The following is a 24,709-nucleotide window of genomic DNA, read 5'->3' on the forward strand; positions in this document are numbered from 1 at the left end:
AATAGCTTTAAAAAGAATCTAAAGTGCCTCTGCCTGTTGGCAGCAGCTGTGTAAAGGAGCACACAAAAAAATAAGTGCAATGCACTGATTTTTAACCTACAAGCTGTTTATAACTTCTGTGGTTAAATGCCCTCTTTCCAAGGCAGAAGAGGCTTCACTCTGTGCCTCTGAAGCCCAGGAGCTGCATCCCTGGGGAAGCACCTGCCCAGCGCGCTGGAGGGCAGCCGCTCCACTGAACACATTCCCCACACTCCTGTAATTAGGAAGTAATTGAAACCTGTTCCTCCAAAGCCCTGCCATATGAGGCTGTAAGCCACAGAAACTGGCTGTAGACCAGTTAGAAGATAAATGCATTTTAACAGCTTGTTTTCTAAAAACCATCTTTGTTTCTCCAACGTGCATCCAGCCATGAAGCCACTGCCCTTGTGCAGTTTTCTGCCCATACACCCATCTTGGTGCACAGCCCTGGGCACGCAGGCATCTCTACTCAACCACCTCCCCATCGCTTCTACCTCACTGCCCGCATTTCCCTCATTCATTCATCTTCACCCCACCAACCACCTCTCTTCTGGTCCTCCCACTCCACAACTGTACACAGACTCCAACATGTTGCATATCTGTTCATCTTTCCTTCTATCTACACATTCATTCGCTCGTCACCCTGCCATCAATCTTCTCCTCTCACACATCTCTGCCCTCAGCCCATCCATTCGACAGTTCCCTCAGCCAGCCTCCTCAGACAGAGATCAGTCTCAACCCAAGCAGGGGAAAGCACGCACGGGGAAAACACTTTCCATACCTTGAAGAGGATCTCAGTTGTCATGGTGAACCCGTGAGTGATGATCGGCTCCTCATCCGGGGGACGGCCCTTCCAGCAATCCAGCTCCACGCAGCGGCAGCCAGCCAGCAGCGTCTGGCGATACATTTCAGGAGAGGAGATACCAGAAAACTGACCAGCTGGAGGGGAGCAGAGCAGAGAAGGGAGGCTTGACGTTAGTTCTTCATATGGGACAGATTCTGCATAAACTGGAGCAACAGAACTCTCTGCCATCCTTGAGCAGGTGTATGCGGCAGACTGACAAGATGTTTTTGGTTACAGGGTGACATTTCTTCCTCTTACACAGCATTTATGTGCCAAGCTCCTCAGAAAACGTTACAGCCCTCAGCCCTCCAAAAGCCAGGGCAGGTATGTCTGCCCGGCTGTCAGTACCACTCACCCCTCCCCGGCAGTGGCACGTACACATCGGAGCCGCAGCAGACCCTGGAACCGTCCGTACCTGTTAGATATGTGTTGTGTGATGAATTGATGAAGTAGTGTGAGAGTGGCTGGGTCATGTCCTGGTACAGCACCAATTTGTCCAGGGCTATCACGTTGTTCTCGGGGCCACAGAGAAACCAGACCATCCCCTCCGGAGACAACTGCCCTACAGGGAAAACAAAGCTGTTCATAGCACCGAAACAAAATGGTTCTGGCACCTCCTTACCGTGCTGCGCAACACAGGGACTTGTGAGAATCAGGCTGATCGGTCCCTGGGAAAGTCAGGGCAGCAGAAGGTGCAAGATGTTCTGCTCTTTTCATAGTAGCTCTACAGCGAGGCTTGGGGCTGAACAAGACTCACCTCTCTGGATGTTAATTCCGCTGGGCTCATATTTCTCTATCAGGCTCTGCACCTGCTCAGGTTTGGCTGGTGGGAAAAGGCTGTCATTGAGGCGAGAGTCTCGCTGCTTCTTGTTGATAAACTTTGCCAAGTGCTCTTTGGTCATGTAGGGCTTTGCCTTTAGGTGGCTAAGGTGAGAGAATTACAGAGGAGCAGAGGTGAGGCCTGTGTATTACCCAGAAAACAAAAGAGATTGGTCCTTCCTCAGGTTAGCAACGGGTGTCTGTGTCCCTGGGCCCACAGATTTCTGATTTGTCTACATTTCTTCCCGTAAATGATGCTTCCCACTGTGGCCTTTCTTCTTCCTCACTAATTCAATACTGTGAAGAGGTTGTACTGAGGGAAGCACAAAGCATATTTTGAGCCTCTGACTTGAACTCTAAAGGGACTTGAATTTCAGAGCACACTGAATTGCTTGCTCTATGAAATCAAGACCATTTAAGAAGTCACAGATTTAGCTACTTGAAAGTAAAAAGGTCACTGGCTACTTATGAGGATCTATGGTTGCCACGCTGTATGTGGCCTTGTCTGGGGCTAGCCACAAGCAGTATCACAGTAGCATCATCTAGTGTTGACCTGGAATCAACCCTTAAGAGTCCCTGTGGCACAGTGAGGTCTCACCCTTTTTATCCAGGCTGTGGGTGAAAGTGTTAAGTGCACTGGCAGTGTTTTGTGACCTGGGTTCCTGCCCATCTAATGCATGAGACCAGACAAACCACATAGCATAGAATCCTCTCGCCTCTCCTTTTTGCTTATCTTTTGCCACAAGAGGTCAAGTTCTCTGCCGTGGCTTGAGGGAAACTTACTGTGAGGTAAATATTTCATCAATCTCAGGTCGTGGACACAGATTCATGAGGAAAGTTTTATACACGGTCTCAGGGAAGTCCTCTGGGTTGATGGCATCATTCTGAGAATGCAACAAAGACACGTTGGTATCGCAAACCCATGATGGCACTGACCTCTCCGTTAACGCCCACAGCCCAGCACTTGTTTTTGACAATGTAAGGAGGAACTGGAATGTCTGGCAAGGTGTTTGGGAAGAAACAAGTGAAGAAGCACCATAATGCCCTATTTCAGAAGGGACAGTTATTTCAACTGTCCCTTGGTGCCTCTCATCTGAGGGTATAAAGCTGAAGCTTGATACAGTGGTCAGAGGCCTGGACTGTACTCTGCGGGTTGGCAGAAACACCAAGATTAACTGTCAGATCTGCTGCTTCAAAGAGCAGACAGCGAAACAGGCAGAGGGAACGTGCTGCTCCTTGTGCCACACAGCGCAAGGGATGGAGTCGCAAGCATTACAAACAATAAGATTTGATCCTAGCAGGCCTGCAGTTAAGGCATGGCAGCTACTGGTCAGGAAAAGGTTTCACAGCAGCTGAGAGCATCTGGGCTGATGATTTTTTCATAGCCAAGGGTAGGCAAAAAGATTATTCTCAAACTAGCAAGACCTTTGGTTACGTAGTGAAACCCTTACCTTGCCCTTTGGAAGATGACAAGCAGTTAATGCTGCTTCCACCCTCTTTCTGTCTGCAGGAAACATCTGAAAAATACTGACCAGACAGGGAAAAAAAAAAATCACCACAACATAGCAGGAGTGAAGTCAAGAAGCCTAGGTTTGGGCAGCTGGGAGCTGCAGCCAGAGTGCAAGACACTCAAAATGCACAGCAAAGGAGACTGACAAGACGACTGCAAACATGACCCAGAGAAGACAGATGGCCTTTCTCCAAGGGAGTAACTCATGCACCAAGTCTCACAAACTTACAGTGGATTTTCTGACTGCTGCCTTAATACAGAAGTTCTCTATTTCTGCTATGGACTCTGCAAGAGCCCAGTCACTAAACTGCATCAGCTTACTTTCAAAACCCCTCCCCACTGCCCTTCCCCTGCCCTCCTGGAGGTGCTCCTGGGGGTAGCAGGCCTTGTGCCACCAATTCCCCAGCACGCCTCCCCCCACAAGACACTACGTGGTAGCTGGCAGTAGCAAGGAATAACTTTGTAGTCAAGACAACACTCAAAAAAAGCAAACAAACACTGTGCACATTTGCTGCTTTGAAAGCAGGCAGAGTTTTCTGGAACCAAAGGCTTTCCATGAATTTCAGGAGCAAACTGATCACACAGGTAAAGAATCCAGTGTACTATTACATGATGAAAGCGAAGTCTGCTGCTGCAGAAGCTAAAGCTCACCTCCAGTTTTGAAACCTGGGTACTGGTCAAGCCTCCAGCTTAAAGCAGCCTCTTTGCTGCACTGTGGAACAGTAACAATAGCTGAACCCTCCCTGCTTTCAGAACATCCCAGTCAGCAGCAATGAGGTCTCCTCCGTGGATAAATTTAGATGTCAGCTCTATTAAGCTCCTGGCATCACAGCTGCTCACAGCCAAAAAGGGGAACAAAAAGTGCCAAGTGTGTTGACAGGTGGAAAAGTGTTCAGTGGGAGCTGCAGCAGACTTATGCAAACTCGGGGACTATCATTCCCAGGCTGCCCTTTGCAAGGCAAAAATTGCAGCACCCTTGTTATGATTCAAAAGGGATTTAAATGTCTAAAGAGAAAGGCAGATGCTCAGGGGAATTTTCAGAAGAATTCAGACATGGAGTTTTGAAAGCCTTACATATACCCGTACCTGGAGATACTGAGTATTTTTATAAATTTGGCTCTTAATCTGGACTATTTAATCATGTAATGCTTTACACAGTAAAGCACTTTTACTGCTCTGCAAGAAAGACCAACCAGGGCACTGAAGAGAGGTACAGCCTGTACCAGATATTTTTCCTAGCTTATTTCAGAAGAATAAGCTGTTTTCTCCCTGCAGTAATGCTACCTTGCTTGCATTTTAAAGATCAATTCAAAGTACTCTTCCCTAGTGCGACTTATTCATTAAAGACTTATACATTTTTAAAAGCCTTCTGATGAATACACTGTTTTCTGACAAAATGAAATTCTGCTGGTTGGTGGTTTAGAAAACAAACAACAAAAAAATGTTTATTGTTGAATAATGATCAACCATCCAGGAGCCCATTTAGCCAGCACAGACTTAATCTAGAATGGTTATGCAATATAACACACAGTCGGTACCATATTTATCACAGGTGATTAGTGCTTTCCTCTCGTGATGCTGTAATGCTGCATAAACCTCGAAGCAGAGTGGTTCAAAACTTCCCACTGAATAGCCACAAATGCACTATCTGCACATCCTTATTCTTAAAACAAAAGATAATTTGTGCACCCAAAAGCGAATTGAACATGGCAGTGCAGCCTTTTGTCACTCATTCATGAGCTGAATTAGCACGGAGGAACCCTAAGATCAGCCAGAGAGTGGTTTTACTAGGGAAGACACCAAGCAGCACAAAATCAATTCTAGATTCATGCCAGGCAGTGCAGGGGAGAAGTAATAGGCTGGTCTTTGCTTCAGCAAAGCAGCCTTGGCTAATTCTAAAAGCAGTCCTACCCTGATGCGCAAGGCCAACCCCACATGTAGAAAGGAGACAAGTGGGAGCAACGGACCCCTACTTCAGGCCAGCTGGGGAGTCAAGCAAAAAGTTCTCCTTATATTATACAGAACTCCTTACATGAAAGGTAAAGTGAGTTCTACACTTCATTTGCCTTTCAACTCAGGTTTGCAAAACCACCTGCGATTGGAATTTTACTAAAGTTGCTTGGTTTTGTAGATTATTTCTCAGCAACAGCCAGGAAGTGAAATCCATGGCTGTTTAAGGCAATTTCTTGCTGTAGATGAAGGCCACAAAAGGTCTCCTTTCCAGACCCAAGTTACATCCCAGGTGCAGCAGGAGTCCTGTCGTGGCCTGAATCCAGAGGGAATGCTCTCTACCTCTTCAGGGCAGAAGGAGCAAGCAGCTGAAGCCATTGGGCAACCACCCTCTTACCAGCTGCTCTGCCTTTAGTCTGACTGAACACACAATGAAACAAATATCCATACTCACTTCCTGACAGGAATCTTCCCCTCTGCATTGAGCTGCATCTTCAGCTTCACCAGGCTGTGAAAACAAACAAGATTGCAAAAACACACTTGTACAATCTTAGAGGTCCTAGTAAGTAAGGAGAAAGAAAAAAATATGCGATTGGGAAAACAATCTAACAGTTAACTCAAAATCAGGGTCCTCCAGATCATCAGCTTAACCTCAGACAGAACCTGTTCCCGTTTCTTAGGAAGGAGAAACAGGCAAATTATAACAGCTTAGGTATCAGAAAGATTCCTCTGAAATATAAAATGTAGACATGAGATAATGATATCTCCTATTATTTAGTGTTCCTCAGTGATCCCAGGCTGCCAACCAAACAGCATTACAGAGCAAAGAAAGACAGGCAGCACGTTGTTGGGGTGAGTGCTGTGACTGCGGTGGGAGACACCTTGGAGGCTCAGCATTTCAGCCTGTCTAACACCATGTGTGTGTGTGACTGGCTCAAGTACTTCTGTGTCAGGCAGTTGTCACGCAACATATGGCCCAACTACCAACCCCCTGCCTGTGCCCTGGGGCTCCTAAGCTGACACAGGACTTGTTTTGGAGGCTGTCAAAGGACCTGGATGCTAAGAAGCCTTTTCTTTCTAGTACAGACAGGAAGGGCAGTACATGACTGTTTCAGAGAACAATATTTGTCAGAAATCACTTACATTTTCTCTAGGAAGGTGTACCGTGAAGCGTTGTACGTGAGGGGATTCCGAACGATGGCCATAATATCCTCAGCCCAGCTCTGGGAACAAACACACACACACACAAGGCAGAGGCAGTTGGGCGTTATGGAACTGCACCAAGAAGTATGCAGCAACAAATGTGGAAAGGGCACAGAACCATGGAACAATTTGGGTTGGAAGGGACCTTAAAGCCCATCCAGTCCCACCCCCCTGCCCCAGGCAGGGACACCTTCCACTAGCCCAGGTTGCCCAAAGCCCCGTCCAACCTGGCTTTGAACCCTTCCAGGGAGGGGGCAGCCACAGCTTCTCTGGGCAACCTGCACCAGGGCCTCACCACCCCCCATAGTAAAAAATTTCTTCCTTATGTCCACTCTATATCAACCCTTCTTCAGTTTAAAACTGTTACCCCTTGTCTTGTCACTACAGGTCTTGGCAAAAAGGCCCGTCCTGATACTGCTGGACTCCAAATCCCAACAACTGTGCCCTGGGCTTGGCTCTATCACCCTCCTGCTGCCTGTATACACCAGCAGCTGAAACTTTTCCACTGAGCCTCCTCAGCTCTCTGTTTATCCATACAAAGCACATGACAGACAAATGACAAACCAAATTTCTCCTACTGGTCCTTCTCCACACAGGGCAGAAGTTTCTAGAACTATGGAGGTACCAAACCTTACTGGAACATTAACCTGATTGTTTATAACCTTGCCAGTAACACTGACAGGTTCAGGTTCCCTGCCTTCCCCTCTCCTTTCCTGCTCCCCATTTAATGTCCCAATCCTTCACGTTTCCCACTGCTTCCTTGCCCTCAGGACCTGATACCTGGCCAACGTTCTCCTTGTAGGACACAAAGTTATGGAAAGTGAGGTCAACCATGTCAGGGCCAGATACAATAGTCAGAGTCTTAAGCAGGAAGGTGCTGTGAGGGTAATCCAAGTTAAAAACCTCTCGGAGCTTCTGGCACTGCAAAAGAAACACAACAGATGGGGATGAAGGGAGAATGCAGCAAACTGTACCTGAAAAAAAACAGGACCCAAGCCAAACACTGACCCAAATTCACAGCGAGCTTTTCAAGGGCTGCAAAATTGTTTGATATAATCTCCCTTTCCTTGGCTTTCCTTAATTTTCATCTTTATTCTGGAACCTGCATTACCTGGATCCTCCATGGAACAAAACATTGTGACTAACATCACTGTACAAACATGCTGTTTTGGTCTGAAAAAGTAAAAGCTGGAGACTGCTCTTAAAGAAATTCCTTCTGAAACTTCAGCCTGAACCTGCAGACAAGCAGAGGAGCATTTGGCCAGCTCACACCAGAGGTGCATAACCAAATTACTGCAGACAGTTATTTGTCAAAACACACACTAAGAAAGTCTTCTAGGTTAGAGTGATACCTTTTGCTGTAACCTCCGTCCACCACAAGAAAGATGTTGTTTGGGACCTGGAAGGTCTACCAGCTTTAGACCTGGTCACTGGCGAGATGGGCTCTCTCCCTCCAAGCCACATTTTCTGCTAGTTGTCAGTTGCTAGAAACATTTTTTTCCATAGCAATTGCAGTGTCCTACAGCAATGGCTCACCAGAGATTTGTTTTGTTAAGTATAAGGCTCATCTGATTAGTCATACTTGGATTTCATCACCATATGAAAGTATTTATAGAATCTCTTTAAATTATTTAGCATTTTCTGCATTCCTACGTAAGGCGTCACTAAGCCAAGGTATCCTGGAGTTGTACGGACGGTCGCTATTTATAATGAAAGGATAAAATTCCCATGTGCTGGAATAAAGCGCAGCAATTCATTATCTAAAGCGCAGGATAAATCTGTAGGGAAGCAAACAGGGAGGCAGTCAGAGCACCTGCTCCTTCAGTAACTAAGGGCAAAATCCATGGTCTGGGACTGTTAGCAGAGCAGGTCAGAGTTGGGAGTTTAACTGGAGCTGGGATCTGAGCTCTCACTGCCTGCGCAAGCCCACAGTCAGACACGTGGCTGAGTTACTGCGCGTCAACAAGTCAGAACATCAGTAACACCTTAACACGTTACGTATCGCGTTAGCTTCAGCAAAAGAGGTTTTAGCTAAATGACTTTACCTTTGTGTTTGCTATAAACTTAAAGCACATAAAGTTAGTCGCTGCAGTTCAGCTCATGTTTAGTGACTGTTAAGCTGCTACTAACTGGACAATATCTGAATCCCTGCAAGTTGAAGAAAGCAAATTCTATGGACCCCAGTTTAGCCCAAACCAACTAAAACCCCTAGACGCAACCATCCATTTGCATCCCATTGCGATTCAAATGGAAACAATTCCATTTCTGGCCCAGAATTTTCTCTTTACATTTAGACTGCAACAGCAGAAACTCCAGAACAGCTCAGCTTCAGGCATTCTTCTGTGTCTGCACCATGTCACACACAGAGCTGCATATATATTTGATAAGGAACTCTGCAGATTTTTTTTCCACTGCATTTTTCCAAATTTCTGGAATGTTTGCAACTTTTGACACATCTGTAGCAAACAGGCATCTTTAGGAAAAACAGGATGGCCTGGATTGTAACTCAAGATCACCTGACTGCTGTTTCTTTCTTCGTAAGAGCAACTCTCCGCAAGGGTAACTCTGAAACCTGTATAATCCAAGAGCATTTGGAGGGAAAGAAGGAGGAAAGTAGTCAGCCACCCAGAAGATTTGCCTATTTCCTAATAGTTCTGGAATTTCTAAAATGCCTCATTTTTGCTTCGTGAGCAAGTTTCCTTCCCAGCAGCGGGCAGCACCCACATACCCACACCTCCTTTTCACGCTCATAGTGACTTCTTGATGGAGCTTAACTTTTCATTCCAGGTGTCAAAGTGTTAGGATTTTAACTTCAAACTTAACTTCATCTTGTAACCCACTGGCATTTGTTCAGCTTCCTTACCTCTAGGTGTTGTAAATTATATGAAGCTAAGACAATAGAGAACTTGTGGTTTATGCTGAGCTCATTTCCTGTATTTGTTACAAATCGGCTCCTCCCAGCCCTTCCTCCTCTGCAAGCGGGTGTCACTTGGCTCCCCAGCAAACGTTTTGTTCACGCCATATCCCTTGCGAGCTGAACGCTGCATCAGAGCTTTTGCCTTTCTCTGGCTGGGCTCCCCCAGACAAACCTGACACAGGCCATGTTTGGTAACGGCCTGATACCTGATCACCTTTCCAGAACAGCTGTTCACCATTAGCCTTTGCCTCTGCAGGTTTTTATATGCCATGCTCTTCATCAGCACTAACTTCTGACATCTCCTTACACCTTGGTGGAGTCAATAGCTCCATTTTATGAGTAGCAGACTGCAGCAGGGAAAGGAAAGGATGATCTTGTTAGGGATCTAAATTGGGTCATATTTTCCTCCCAGCGACTGCCTTCCTGCCTGGCCTTAAGCGAGTCACTCGCTCACTTTGTGCTGCCTACTCTACATGAGGCTTATCTCCCTCACGGGATAAATGCAGTGATGTTGGTGTAAAACTGAATGAAGATGGTGAGAGAGGACCAGAGACCGTGTCCAAGGGCATAGAACCTGATACCATGGCTCTTTCATAACCTGTGCTCCTTTAGCATCTTGGTGCTGCAGCTCCGCTACGTAGTTACTTAGTGTCACCTTGCCAGTGGCTGTAAAGGAAAGATAGGAATTGCTACGTGAAAAGCAGGACAACCACATTAGCCACGCAAATCAGAGGAAGGGAAACATGCTTAGCAAATCCACTTAAAAAACCCACCACCAAGCAAACAGAAAACAACCCACCACGAGAGCAGCTGAAATACAGATTCAGCTTTCATTTCACTTCCCACCCTCCTGATTTCCCTAAAATCCTCATCTGTACAAACCAGATTCATAGTCCAGAGAAAAAGCAAATTCTCATGCAAATATAAACAAAGAGCCAGGCCTAATGCAAGAGACAGAGACAGTCCTTTCTCTACTCGAAATGGGACACAGCAAATGACAGTGGGGATCCACCACAGCTGCAGGAGCTCACTGCACACTGACAATTTTCTGTCTTCATGAAACACGCTACACGATGCAGTGCTTGCGGTATTAGAAGCCAGGACGTGACAACAAGTCTTCTCTTTTGGAGAAGAAAGGTCTTGTTGGTTGCCAGAAGGGAAAGGGAGAACCAAGATTATTCAAACACCTTTGGCTCTGCAGGTAAAGCTCACGTCCTCGTTAGCAGCACCACTCTGTCATGGGATTCAGCAACAGGACCGTCTGCTGAGCAGCGGGGAGGGCTGTCCTGCCACCGCCCGCACTGCGGGGGCCAGCCTGTCTCTGCGCCAAGCATCTCAGCGAGCCAAGGCAGAAAAAAAATACGCAGATGAAGCACTCTCAGCTCTCAGTGCTGTCTTATCTAAAGGAACCGGAAAATGCAGCAGCACACAGATTCACATGGCACAAAATAACCCGCGGCATTCTGGAATCGAGCAGGAACAGACCACGAGGGAGAGATGCAGACTGTGCATCCTCAGTAACTTCTGTCCCTGTGGTCTAAGAGCTCACACTGCAGAAAGATGGAAGAGGCAGAAAAAGGGCCCAGCATGGCAAAAGGCCATTATCCAGATGTGCCTGTTTCCTTGCTTGGCCCCTGCTGCACTATTTATAAATCCTTTGCAAGCCACAGCCTTCTACCCGCTTCTCTCTGGCATGCACATTTATCAGTTTGTCTCCCACCGGCTTCTTGTGATCACTCTTATTTGGACATCAGACTTTTAGTTCCATCCTGAGCTCACGCATGTTGCTGAATCCACAGCACAGTGTGGAGATGGTGCTCAGTGCCCAGAGCTGCCGCCTTCCCCCCGTGATGCAGCGCAGCGACCGACCACCCACGGCGTCTCTGTAGTCCGTGGCTCAGCCCCACATGGAGTGCTCCCTGCACCCGTGGTTCCCAAATAGCACTCCTCCTACTTTATCATCTCAAAATTGGATGTGTGAAATACCTCGGTGTCATTTTCTCCCTTGTACATGTTCAGAGTCTGCATCTCCGGGTTCAATAACAACAAAATGCGTGTGGAGGATGAAACTGTTTTATAATCATGACAGTCAGAAAATACAACTTCTGTTTTTATGAAAAATTATGCTTGTTTCAAAGCCAATGCCTGCTGAAATGTCTAAACAAAACCCAAGATGAAGCCAACAGCCCAGCAGCCTGGCCTAAAAATCATGTATTTTGGTCCTAATTATTACATTCTCTGACAGTGTTCTGGGGTCTTGGTGCATCAGAAGAAAAAACCAAAATAGAGCAGCCATTATTGTTCCTTGTTACTCAAAGGAAAACACAGAATTGCATTGTAAATAACATCTTGATCTGCTTCGGCATGCTGCTGAACTACATTCAATAGCTTTTTATCTTGTCTCATTTATGTTCAAAGTCCCTGCTAACTCTTATCTTTATTACTCTTGAACTTGTGCCAAAGTTCATTCTGCCCTGTCTCTCAAAAAAATTTCCATGGAGAAAAAACACTGCAGAACACCGAGTAGCTCTCAAAGAAAATAAAGCAAAGGGGGTGAGAAGGGGAAACCTGCACGTGCACAGGAGAGGTGACGGGAGGACTCAAGGGCTGTGTGTGTGCTCATATGCCAATATGCCGGGAGCGGGGCGTGGTACAGGAGAGCCCTTCTCAGAGCAGGTTCAGTTCCAGGAACTGGTTCCTTCTGGGGCAAATGGCAGTGGCCTTCTCCCTGGGAGGCGGCTCCTATTGTCACCAACCCTTATTGGTTCATCCCTTTCTCAATACCACCCTTACCACAGCGTCAGGGAGGGGCTCCCCCCAGTCCCTGCCTCCCAGCTTGCAGGGACAGTGCTGTGACCTGGCCTGGCCAGGGAGCACGTACCACAGCTCGTCTTTCCAGAAGTGGTTTTCCGCGTGGGCGCTTTGGTGTTATTCTTCTTGCTGTGTATAGAGAGGTTACAAAGAAAAACCCCAAACCTCTTGCTTCGCAGCAGCTGGGGAGTTACTGAAAGCAGGGAACTCCCAACATCCACAGTACCACCACCTGCAAGCAGGGAGACTCATCTCACCTACATTGGTCTGAAAAGCTCAGGGCATGTTTCACCCTCACGCAGCTCCAGCTACAGCCACAAAGAGCACAGACCCTTGCAGGGGAAAGCAGCAGCACAGATGCCCTCCAAGCACCTTCCTTGTGAATTCCTTCAGTCCCAATTCAGTGTGAAAACCAGACCATGAGCTTTGCTTCAGAGAGGCTGTGGGTTTGCCACGGTGTCACTAGCAAGGGAAGGGAGAGGAGGGGAAAAGGATGCTTGAGTTGTTATTGGTACTATCCAAAGCTCTTCCAACAGCTATGAGCTTGTTCTGGTCTTAAATATCACCCATTTTCCCCTTCTCCTCCACTCTTAGCCAATGAAACAAGTAACTATTTGTATTAATTTCAGCAGTTCTATCCCACAACCATTCCAACCATTCTTGTGTAAGAGGGGAGACAGCACCCTTTGTCATTCTCCCACCCTTCACCTCTAACAGATCTTTGTTTGCTTTGTCACACCAGTTTTTCATATTTATGCCTTTCTGTAATGATGCACCAGACCTAGCTGTCCTGTGCAGAGGGTGTGGTGATTCATTTTCACTGCTTTCTGCATTCCTTTGAGCAAAGTCTATTCTCAGGAAAGCCAGCTGAATACACAACTGAGGGCTCCAAGGAAGCCCTGCAGAAGCATCGTGGATAGTACAGCCATGTGTAAATAAAGCTTCCAGGACTGGACGGCATATCTCTCCCACCATTTTAATTCAGTGGCCATTTCAGTGCCCACACAAGACTTCCCATCATCCCATAAGAGAAAGGTGGATAAGGAGCCAGCCTAGTGCGTTCTACTACATGTTGTCATAGAAATGCCAGAAAATTCTCTGAAATAAAAAGGGGGCTTATTTTAAATGGGTCGCCAAGATGCAGAATTCAAAAAGCACTTGGGATTTTCACAGCAGAGGTTGTCATCAAGCACATCGTTTGTGCCTGTTGAGAATACTTAATAAATCGTTTGGTGCTTGACCTTTGTTTCTTTGTTTCCAAGAAATGAGCTGTAGCCAATTCCCAGGACTGTAAAATACTGTCTCTGGCCTATTACAATGGCTGTAATACAACAGCTACACCAGGTCAGACCACGGACCCATCCAGATGCCTGGGGAAAAGTATAAGAACAGGTCAAATGCAACGATACTTCCCTGACACATTTCTGCAGCTTCCAGCAATTTACGATTCAGCAACTTCCTAAACCAGAGGCATTACCTTCATTTAATAACCCTCAAGGGGCACTTCCTTCTTGTTCTGCCTTTTCAAACTCACAAATGTTTTCATGACCCATGCAGGAAGGCATCCCACAGCGCAGCGACACGAGGTGTAAAAGCAGCACCTCCTTCTGCTCATGCTGAACCTGCCTTTGGAAAATTCCACTTGATGTGTAGTTCTCACACTGGAAGAAACACTGAGTAACTACTTTGTGCTCACCTTCACTCAACCCCTGATTTTACAGCACTCCACAATACTCCTCCACATCCCCCTCATGGTTTTTTTTTTTGCCAGACTACAGTCTCTGTCTACTCAGATGCTCTTCCTACAGTAGCCATTTCATACTTTTATTAATCTTGCTGCTCTTTTCTACCTTTTCCAGTTCTTTGTCTCATTTGAGACAAGGCCACTAGAAATGCACAGAAATATGGGTGCACACGTGTACACAGCGGCATGATTTCCCAATTCTTTCCTTATAATTCCTAACATACAACTTTGATCAAATACTCCTGAACGCTGCGTTGATATTTTACCATAGTCATGATCTTGTCTGAGTAGCACTAGCCAAGTCAGAGCCTGTTATTACAGGTTAGGATCAGGGTTTTTTTCTGTGTGCATTGCCTCATTTTTATCTGTACTAAATTTTACCACCTATTAGATCAGCCAGTCAACCAGCATTTCAAGGTCTTTCTACAAATCAGTCCTCATTTTATTACCCCAAGTAATTTGGTACCATTGGCAAACTTTGTCTCATCCCTCTACACCTTCTGTGGATCATATGAACACAGTATGTCACAGGCCCAAGCACGGATCCTTCTGGGAGTCTGCTGGTTCTCTCAAAACCTTTTTCTTATTCTCCATGCATTTTACCATGCAAAGATATCCTCTCTCATTCTGTTCTTTAGGAGCCTTCGCTTATGACTGGAATCACACAAGCCACTTTCCAATTTTATTGAAAAGATTTAGAGCTCACTGTGGAACACAGCCACTGCTTCCCCCTCCTCTTTTGCATTTTGTTACCCTGGTACTGCTCATGAATTGCCTCATTCTTTTCACAAACTTCTTGGTGCTTTTATTAAAAATCTCTTTTAAAAGGACATTTTTTGTTTTTCTCTAGATATGGAACGTGGTCATCCCAAAACTACTTTGAATTACTCTTAAACTGGGGTTGGTCTTGTTTCCAGAGCAATTCCTTGTTTGTGAGTGAGGACTCATTACAGAAAGATGCTGTTTGAGTAGAAATTTCTTCTGTCTAGAGGCAACTGATACTGCATTTGTGCCAGCATGTTTCTCCTGATATGCTCCAATTAGTCTTCCTTAATTAACTGCTAAAATCTAGGACATTCTTCTCCAGCCTAGCTGTTGCCACCAGGACATCCACCTATGGCCTCAGGATTTACACCGTCAATTTATAATCTATAGCAAAGCTGAATTCATTTTGTAAACAGGTTATTCCCGGAAGTTTAAAGACACTAGAAAATAGTATCTCGTGCCTCTCCTTTAAGTTGGCCTTTCCCTTACCGCGTTCTGTCTGGAGCGTAGCACCTAGCTCTACAAACTTCAAATATTTCATTCTCTCAAATGAAAAAAACCCCACAAACTTCTGAGAGCTTTTTTTCAAACATTATTCCCACAAAGCAAGTTGCAGACAAAGTTTTAGGCTTGTTGAAAACTCAAATATGTTTCATTTTAGTGAATTTCCAAGAAGAAACACTGTTTCTCAGAAGGAATTATGATTTTTAAGAATTGTGTAAGATGGGTACTGTTCTTGAGCTCTGCTGTGCCTTTAGCACCCACCTCATTATGGTCTTCTGAGAAACATCAGCCTTGGGGGAGCTCTGAATAGAAATTTTCAGAGCAGAATTAAGAAAACAGCTGTTCCACTTACGCAAAGAGGCTGCTCAAGTCTCTCAGTATATATTGCAAAATCTTCCCCTTTTGCGTTAGACCGAGAATCACCTATGCTACCATACGGAGCTGTTATCTTTACTCCTTTGTTTCCTTTACACATTCTAGCTTTACTTCAATTTTCTGCTTGCCTTTTCCATACATGGAAAAGTTAAAAACAAACAAAAACAGACCCAGAAGAAAGTCCTAACAAGGACAACTTTGCTGCAGGAAGCTTAAATTACAACTGAAACCAAGAACAAAGCCATAATCGTGTGCTTCCCTTAGCCTGCCACCCTGCAAGCAGAGAATTTAAAATTATGGGGGGGGGGGGGGGGGGAAGGAAAGAGAAACACACACTAGTTTTTCTGAAACTACATTTTCTTCCCTTTAAAGGGAAAAAAACCCACCACACACTGCGTTGGAATCTCACTGTAAGTACAGGTTTGTAGCTGCCTTGACCCGGGCTGTGCATCTTTGCTCTGGTGACTCAATGCAGAAGCATCACAAGTCTCCTGCAGGACTCTCTGGGGTGGCTCAAGGGGACATAAAGGCCAGGGCAGGATTAAAGCTGGTGCGATGCATGGTGGTGGGACCCAACGCCATGCACAGCAGAAAATGAGGCTTTTGGCAGGCACTCTGGAGGGGAATTGTTGCTTTCCCAGCATTCTGGCATATTCTTTCCAACAAGCTCATATACCCTAGTCTGGATATGCCTTTCTTTTGGGTGCACAGAAGACCCCAGGGAGTTCAGGGACGAGAGTAAAGACGGCTTTTCTATACACAGTTGTGATGTAAGGAGACAAGGTCCTCTCTGCCTCCTTGGAGCAGAAAGCCAGGGTAAACTGCCTCAGTTCTGCCAAAGCCCCGGGCAGCCTTACCTTTCCCATATGAACCACTGCCAGAAACAAAGCTGTGCACTCACCTTGGGGATTTTGGCAAATCGCCCCACTCGGGTATCTCGGATGCTGGTGATATCCAAAATTTCCATTTCCTACAACAAAACAAGGACAAGGAAGATTAGGAGACCCAAAGGAGGAAGGAAAGAAATCCATTGCTAAGCCCTCAGAAGCTGCAAAGCAGGTCTCAGCCAGCGCGCTTCCCTGGGGAAGAGCTCTCCCAGCAGGACCAACGCAGGCAGGGAAACATCAGATGCTAGTGTGCCACCCTGGTAGGCTGGCTAGTGTGGAGCTGGCAGTGGTGGTCTGCAGCACCGTACAGGTTTATACAGGGAAACTCTACCCCAGTTAGAGTCCACGTGTCAATACAACCCAGAGTCTCCCACCACTGCTGCTCTCGGCCTGACTTCGTGCCTTCAAGATGGAGCAGCTGTGCTGGAAGGCAGGCAGGACCACCTCTCCCCACGTCGCTCCCAGCAGACTTTCACCTAATCTGGTCTGAAGCAATTCCCATGAGGACATTTCACAGCCTTCCCTAAGGTAGCCTGCTCCACATCCTCACCACTGCCTAGTTGTCATGTTTATTTTGTTTGTTCTTTTAATATCCAACCTGAATTTCCTTCCTCTGTTGCTAATTGGTCTGCTCACCATGGGCCTGGAGAACAAATTATACTTGTTGCAGCAGATAGTATTATTTTCCAAGATCACAATAAGGAACAACACGGATACCGTGTCTTCTGGCTGTATCCCCATTTTATTGTCAAACGGGATGGAAGTTTTACTCCTGATTCCACTCCTTTCTGAATCCCTAGGGCAAAAGTGGTGCAGCTTTTCTTCCTTGCTGTTCATGACAAGCAGATCTTAACACGAGTCAGCCAGCAATGAATAAGCCACACAAATTCAACAAACTATTGACCACACCACTCCACACTATCAGCCCACGTCTTGCCCCTGGCTGCTGCACTCCTGCCAGTCTGCCCCAGCTCCCTCCGACAGCCAGCATTTGCCCACCACCTTCGCTAGCTCACAGTCTGCAGATTCCCTCAGAGAATAGGAAAGATGCCAGACAAGTGCTTTCCCAAGGATGTAAAACATTCTGTTGCTCCACTGTGGCTCTCAAATTTGTTCACAGTTTATTTTAGGTGTTAATCAATGGCATTTTCCAGGAACATGAGACCCCCTCCAGTCTGGGTTTCCTCACGTCAGCTCTGCTTCCTTACCCCAGTGCCTTCCCAGGTAGCTAAATCCCTCATACCACTAACCCAGTGAAACACCTCACTTTTAGGGGTGGTAACAGCTCCCCTTGCCCCATTCTCTGCACTACTTCAGTGCTACCACTTCTTCCTGCTGTCTGCTGGAGCCCTTAAAGCAAAAATTCTACTGCCAGAAGCGGACCTTGAAAGGGGAATGAGCGTGACAGACGGCTAAAAGGAGAGTACACCTTCGAGAGGGATGTGACAGCCCTCAGCTCCATGACACTGTTCTCAGAATACACGGCTGTGTGGCACTGGGGCACAGTCTTCTGAGAAGGCAGAGCTCACCAACACACACCAGGTCTCTCGGCCAGGGCGCTGCATGGGACGCCTGTCTCTGTCTCTTTATCTACCATGCCTCTTCAGCATGTAGGTCACGAGAAGGAAGTAGAGCTGAACCACAGCTCTGTTCTGGAAAGCAGAAGTAAGCCCAGCCTTCCACCTCCAGTCAGCTCAATCTCTCCACCCCTTGTTATTACTCAGTAGCAAGGAACTGAATTCTTTTTCCTAAATTTGTTGCCAACAGCCGGCATCCTGTGGGTTACCTCCGGCAGCGCACACACCACCCCGGCTTGAGAGGAGCACAACTCGCTCTCCAGACTTCATGTAGTCTCTACATCATTAAGGCCACTATTTTTTTTTTAATTAAGTTTTCTAAAACCCCAACAAGTCAGTTAATTACAGCACAGGCTGCACATGAGTTACACATTAGCTCAAGCTGCATACATCTAGCCATTTCCTTTCCAGCTGCACCACTGCACTGGCTGGGAGAATCCTTCAGCACACTGGCTAACGGGCCATCGGTACTGCTGTTCTCCATGCAGCCCTCTGAAGCACATCTAACGAACTTCGCAGGCATAAGATTCCAGCGTGACAAGCACAAAAAGGCCACGCTCATCTCTCTGGCATGTTTGCAGCTTAACTTCCTGCTCTTTCCTGAAGACAGGCAAATCTGCCATTGAATAAGCACAAGACTCCCAGGTCCTTTGTGGGGGAGTTCCTGCCAAGTGGAATGAGTGCGGTAGTTTGCTTCTGAGCGCAGAACTCAAGCACTTATGGTGTTTTCATCTTGCATAAACTTGAACTGACTATTTGGAGTCCAGGCTGTCAAGTCTTAGCACATACCTTATTCTGATCAGTCCAGTATAAGTAAAAGCCCTTTGGATCCACTCGAAGAATCACAGGAGAAGCACTTGCTGTTTCCTGACAAAAAAACCCCAACAACAAAAAATAAAACAAAACAACAAAACAGAAGAAAGAAGGTTAGCACCTTACATGACTTGGAGAACCCATCATGGGACATAAAGTTCCTAGTTCAAATATAGATCCAGTCAGGTGAATCATCCTCCGTGATTTATGGAAATGAACCAGACAATTTAGTACATCTCCAGAGTAATACTGTGGGGCGCTGGAAGCTGATCTCTGCTGAAGCCTGAGTCCCACCTAACACTACGCATTTAGCTAGAACTCCTCTCTTGGAGCTTTCTATATGATGAATTAAGAGAAGAAAGTACCTGTAGGTGCAATTGTTGCATGTGAACTGTCTCCCCTCCAAGGCACCTGTTTCCTTCTCCGAGCTCCAAAAGTCACCCAGGCCAAGCAGAGCCAACATCCACCCATGGCAGCTGCCACCAAGGCGCTCACACTTGTCACGCCAGCTCTCTTTACAGAGAAGGGGCCTAGTCAGGAAGGGTTCAAGGAGGGGTCCAGCTAATACAGCAGATGAATCTGCTTTAGGTAGCAATTCTTAAACTCCATGGACTAGCTGTTCACAGACTGTAAGAAGCAGCAGCTATTTAAACACCCACACTACAGGCACAAAATTAGATTAAATTATTCAGGGCTGATCCTGAACCCTATACAAAAGGGAGGCCCTTCACATCAGAACCAATGCATATGCTGCAGAGAAGACAGGCTGCTGTGAGGCTGTGTACTTCGCCTCTGAATAATTACACAGCTTCTCCATGTCCAGTTAAAGACAACTTCACTGACATTTTCAAGACAACATCCATTCCCCTCTCACGGGCAAGCCTGTGCTAAGAGATGAATTAGCGTGAGCTCTTTGGAGACAGAGATAAAGGATGCCTGGTGCCTCTACCGGGGTCCCCGCCCATTTGCTCATTCAGTCGAGATGACTCCTCACCGCGTTTGACCTCTGGTGCCACAGAAGACAGCATCATAAGATCTATCAGCCATTTCTAGGAAGGCTTCATATTCAATTCAGGAAGCTGAAATACCCAGCTACAGAGACGAAACCCATAATGGAACTTGGAAATTGTATTTGTCACTTGGCCTTGGGTTCTTCAGTTTGTTAGTGAGCTCATACCTCAGCGCATCTGTATTTCCAGAGACCACCACGTCCAGGTTCAGTATTCTTCATTACAGTAAGCTGCTCATGCCCCTGTGCACCGTATGTTCTCCTTTCGCTCCCTGTCCTGCTCACGCTGTACTCGGGACAACATGGATCTGCACAGCACAATCCCCATGTTCCCAGAGCTCCTGGTTAGCTCCCCGAACTCATGGCCACAAGCCACGAAGAGCAGAAGAGGCACTGTGGTACTACTGAGGATTGCGCCGTGTTTCTAGATTAGCCTTATCTCCTATGAAGCAGCTTTCTTGAAAGCAAGCTGAGGCTGCAGTAAGGCTGCTGACGGCTGCCCTCCTGATCAGGGACACAGACAGCTGGGGGGTGCAGGCAGACTCTCCTATGGGGTGGCTCCCAGCACCAAAGGAAATGGTGAATTCTACAGAAGATGGTCTGGCAACCAAACAGGCTGCTGCTCACACTGTGGAGTTCTACTCTAGGGCAGAAAGCAAGTGTTGTCTGGTAAAATCCTGTATTTCATAAACTTTAAGATTTTTGCTTCTACTACAAGGGCTAAGAGTCAGCATAGAGCCAAAACCACATACATCTGCTCTGCTTAAGAGGTCAGCTACTACGTTGTGCCCCACCTCAGGTTTTGAAAGGGTCCCCAAGCTGGTTCTTGAAACAAACCATGTAGTAGGACTTAACCTCTTCAGCCTGCCTGGCAGCCCCAGCTTGCTGGGTGCTAAACAAAGCACAGCCAACTTGCTCCGTACCCCAGGATGTTGCAGCTAACTCAGTGGGACAGGCCAGAATGGTCCTGCCCAGCGGAGATCCTACTGCACTCTCCTCTAGAGAACACATTACAAGTGCTGGACACGGTGAGGCACCACAGAAAACGTGTGGGTTTGCTTTTCTCAAGAAACAGTTGGATACAGCAAAGGCTCTAGTCCAGTCCCAAACTGCACAGAGGGATGCAAGGAGCCACTCTGATCTACCTTCAGTCCTTTGCCTCAGCTATTGTGGAAGGAGCTCCAAACTGTTACCAACAGCACAGCCAGGTCAATTCAAAGAGTGAGACAAAAAACCCCACAGACCCATGACGTCTGAAGAGCAGCAATCCTGCAACCCGGAGCTCCTGCCATCATCCTTTGCAGCCTGCTCTAACTGTGGAGTGGGAAAGTGTGAGGAGATGAAGCAACATGACCAGAACAGCCCACCTGTGGAGGCAGCCTTCATTATTGGTGGAGGTCAAGTCTGTAAACTACTTAATTAGAGGTAACCTTTTAGGAATGTTTACAAATCTGTAAGCCTCAGGGGAAAATCCACACAGGACTTGAGCTCCCCAACTCCTACAGTTACTGCAGCAAATAAACACTTGGTGGGTCTTGGAAGCCCAGCTTGACTCACCCTGGGTTTCAAGGGAACCTAATCCCAGTGAGGTTCTTAACAGCTTCAAGTTTTTGGGAAAGTAGTCCCCAAGGACTGAGCATAGAAAGTCAACAGCAATTTTGCCAAGTTTGGCTACTGTTATTCTCAAGCCAAATCCCTGCTCAAAGTCAAAGAAGCCCCAGGTGCATTCTGGAGGCAGTGGCCCCACAGGAAAGAAAGGGAAGGCTGCGCTTTCCACCATACCCTGGTGCCATCCTCCTGTTTGTGTACAGCGAGTGGAATAACCGCTGGCGATATTCCAGCCTGCCTTCTGCAGCACCCATCCTTTCTGTCAGCTGCATCTCACATTGCTCTCATTTCTCAGCACCGCTGGACCACCCCTGCTTACACTGCACACAAGTGATCTCCCCTGCACACGCTGCCTTGGGACTCAGAACTCTATTCCAGCTTTACGCCCACAAAAGTAAGCGCTAATCCCTCCTGCGCTGCTGCTGGAGGCTCCTTCTAATGTGTCTCATTTGCAATACCACATCAAATGTTTTCCCCAGATCTTGGTGAATAATCATAACCTGGCCTGCCCCCTGTTTTAGCAACATTCATGCTCAGTAGCAAACTATTCATACTCCAGACAAAATGGATGGGTGGCTGCTGTCCTCTTGCTTGTGGGAAATACTAGTTTGCCTTCTTAGAAAGGGGGACTACTACATTCAAATTAAACTTCTCTTCTGCCGTTTCAGACTTTCTTCCCCTCACAATGAAAGGCAAACAGAGACTGGAAACCAGGTCTTTTGAAGATACAAGAGAATGCTGAGTTGGAGAAGCAGCAGCTTTTTGCAACACCCTCCATGGTTAAAGCACAGGCCCCTTGCTGCTTGGTCACTTCACGCTTAGTAGCTCACAGACCCACGAGCCAGGCTGTCGTGGAAGGACACAGCTCACCCGGAGCCACTCCAGCACCAGGGCCATTAAGAGGAAGCAACTTGGAGCCCAATTTCCTCTCTATCTGCAAAGCATGGAGAGTCCATCAGTTCTGGAGTAAATCCTACCCCTCACGCTCCTCCGGACAGTACGAATGCAGCATGTGCCCCTCGCCCCAAGGAGACCCCCAGCAGCAAGTGCCTTCCTGAGGGCTGGTTCACACACACAGACAGAACCCCGGGGTCCTACACCAGGGAAGCTGTGCACACAGACCATTTACTTCCATCCTCCACAAGAATGAGAGGTGCAGAAGCCACATCACCAGCCCCGACACAGCCCTCAGCTCTGTTCTTCTCAGTTCACTCTCCCCATTCAGACATCCCTGCTCTCAGGTACAACACACAGCTCCCAGCCTCCCCTCAAACCCTGGCCCTACCAGCACACGTACAATCTAGCGAAGCAAAAACCCCAGTACTCACATCGTCCCACTTGATGAAGCGCTCACCCTTGGAGAGATACTCCTTCACCTCTGGGGGCTGCAGGACAGGCGTAAGCACTGACATTCTGTCCTGCAGATGTGCTCCTCGGCCACCAGAAGCAAAAGCAGCTGCAGTTTGCTCCTCCTTGGCCCCCTCTCCTCTATCTCTGCCTCTCACATGGCAGGGAGCTCTGCCATGGCCACTGTTGGCATCGGAAAGCAAACAGCCTCTTATATCCCAGCCAAATTTAGGAGGGGCAGGGGCAGGCAGGCGAGGACCGATGAATCTGCATTGTAAATCAACGGCTCTCCAAGCATGCACACGGAGCTCAGCACAAGGTCACCCAGAGGAAAGCTTGCGATGGGTTGGGATGCCCGCGTGGGCAGTCACACACACCGGCTCTCCAGGAGGGACCTACTCCTCAGAGTTGTACTTGAAGCGCACGGTTTGTAGCGCTTCCGTAACTGAACTTCCTTAAATGTTCTCTTTGACAAAGTGCAGGCATTGCCAGCCGACACTCAAAATATTTCAGCAGATGTGGTTACGGAACAGCTCAGGCTTCAGCTACAAGCAGACTGCCCCCTTCATGTGACAGACCAAATACCACCTAAAATAAACTTACTCTTTGCTCTGTACAGACTCCACTTCTGAGGCCACTTGCTGCACTGTCCAGTCTAACTTTTTTCATTTCTCTTATGGGTTCTTCTGAATATCAACCTGAAAAGTGAGACAGACCAACAGAGCAGATGTAAATTCCACAGACAGATGAAAAAACATTCACAAGAGTCCCTAGGAGCTGCAATATTCTCCAGATTCACTTGGGTCTGCTGCAGATACTGTGGGAACACAGAATGAGAGAGATGTGTAAGGTGGGGATTATAACAACAAAGCTGAAGGGAAGTGGCAGGAAGCAGGACAGAAGGTTAATGGCAAAGAGGGCAAAACCTGCTCCTGACCTTGGAATGAAGGAATTCCGCGTGGACAGCGGAGAAGAGGAGCGCTGGTGGCAGATGTGCACTGGCTAACCAGGAGGAGAGTGGCTTGTGAGAAGGGTTGACATGGGCAAGGTGAATTTTAGTCAAGGCAGAACCCCACAACCAGCCAGCAGTGGCGGTAACTGTGCAACTCTCACTGTAACAGGATTCCCAGCCACATGGTGGGGTTTCACCTCTGTTGTCTCCTGTGAAAGTCAAGGTGTGGCACCTGCCATTGCTCAGGAGGGACAAGATACTGTCAGAAGTGGTGCAGATTCTGAGAAGGGTGGACAAAGAAACTCCCAGTGTGCAAAGGGAGCCAGCTGCATTGTTCTGCTGCTGCTTTCCCAGCCTCAACTTACCCAGTTTGGTGAGGCCAGCACTTTGCAGCAGACTGGACAGCTGGGGGAAGGCCAACTGAAGGAATCCTAAGGGCATTCTCAGATGTTGGTGCCATGAGGCAGGAGAGATTAAGTGGACCTATAACAAGTGCTCTACCTGTAAAAAAACAAAGATGGCAGCAATTATCAGAGATACACCTGCTGCAGAAACAGAGAACCCTGAAGAAACCCAACACCCTTTGTTCATTTCTTTCATGGGTTTATCTGCCTGACAAAATGGGAACAAGAGAGTTTCTCCATTTCCAGCTACCATCGAGTTTTCTGCATTTACCAACACATTTTGCAAGGCACCATGCCTTCCAAGAACTAGCTATCCAAGCGAAGGCTGTTAGCTCTACTTTATTAGTGCAACAAACTGAGGTGGCTTACCCATAGCTGTGGTTGCTCGGTATCAGGGCCAAGATGAGGGACAGGGGAATCCATTGCCTCCAGTCCCATAACCAAGCCACACTCATGGTATTAAGCTTCCTTTGCATGTATGTCAAAGTGACACATGCTTCTCGGGCAGCCAGCTGACAGAGCACAGAGGTACTCCAGGCCCAGCCAAGATGCCCCCCTCAGAGAACACTGTTACTCCCAAGTAGCAAAGCAGCAGATGACAGCATCTGCCCAGATCTCAAGGGCCGAGCTGGAAGCACCCAGGGATGTCAGC

The 24,709-nt window shown here is 47.3% G+C and overlaps 1 protein-coding gene across 4 annotated transcripts in view; it reads right to left on the minus strand.

The window, feature by feature from the left end:
- The window catches only part of PLCB2 (phospholipase C beta 2), a 48,609-nt gene extending 25,475 nt beyond the window's left edge, over positions 1 to 23,134 (minus strand). For 2 of the 4 annotated variants that reach the window (XR_012631020.1, XR_012631021.1), the window contains exons 1-11: positions 22,683 to 23,126; positions 18,714 to 18,791; positions 16,362 to 16,430; positions 7,125 to 7,265; positions 6,285 to 6,364; positions 5,596 to 5,649; positions 3,133 to 3,208; positions 2,465 to 2,565; positions 1,620 to 1,786; positions 1,278 to 1,424; positions 800 to 957 (exon numbers count right to left, since the gene is read on the minus strand). Coding sequence is in view for 1 of the 4 variants with exons in the window: in XM_074885113.1 (XP_074741214.1) it covers positions 800 to 957; positions 1,278 to 1,424; positions 1,620 to 1,786; positions 2,465 to 2,565; positions 3,133 to 3,208; positions 5,596 to 5,649; positions 6,285 to 6,364; positions 7,125 to 7,265; positions 16,362 to 16,430; positions 18,714 to 18,791; positions 22,683 to 22,766 (1,155 nt within the window). In the remaining 3 variants the exon portion in view is untranslated. Of the gene's footprint in view, positions 1 to 799; positions 958 to 1,277; positions 1,425 to 1,619; positions 1,787 to 2,464; positions 2,566 to 3,132; positions 3,209 to 5,595; positions 5,650 to 6,284; positions 6,365 to 7,124; positions 7,266 to 16,361; positions 16,431 to 18,713; positions 18,792 to 22,682 lie in introns of all 4 variants that reach the window. The other 2 variants (XR_012631022.1, XM_074885113.1) reach the window with 2 other exon arrangements.
- Between the last annotated feature and the right edge of the window lie 1,575 nt (positions 23,135 to 24,709).

The sequence above is a fragment of the Strix uralensis genome, chromosome 15 (assembly GCF_047716275.1).
Source record: "Strix uralensis isolate ZFMK-TIS-50842 chromosome 15, bStrUra1, whole genome shotgun sequence".
NCBI classification, from domain to species: Eukaryota; Metazoa; Chordata; class Aves; order Strigiformes; family Strigidae; genus Strix; species Strix uralensis.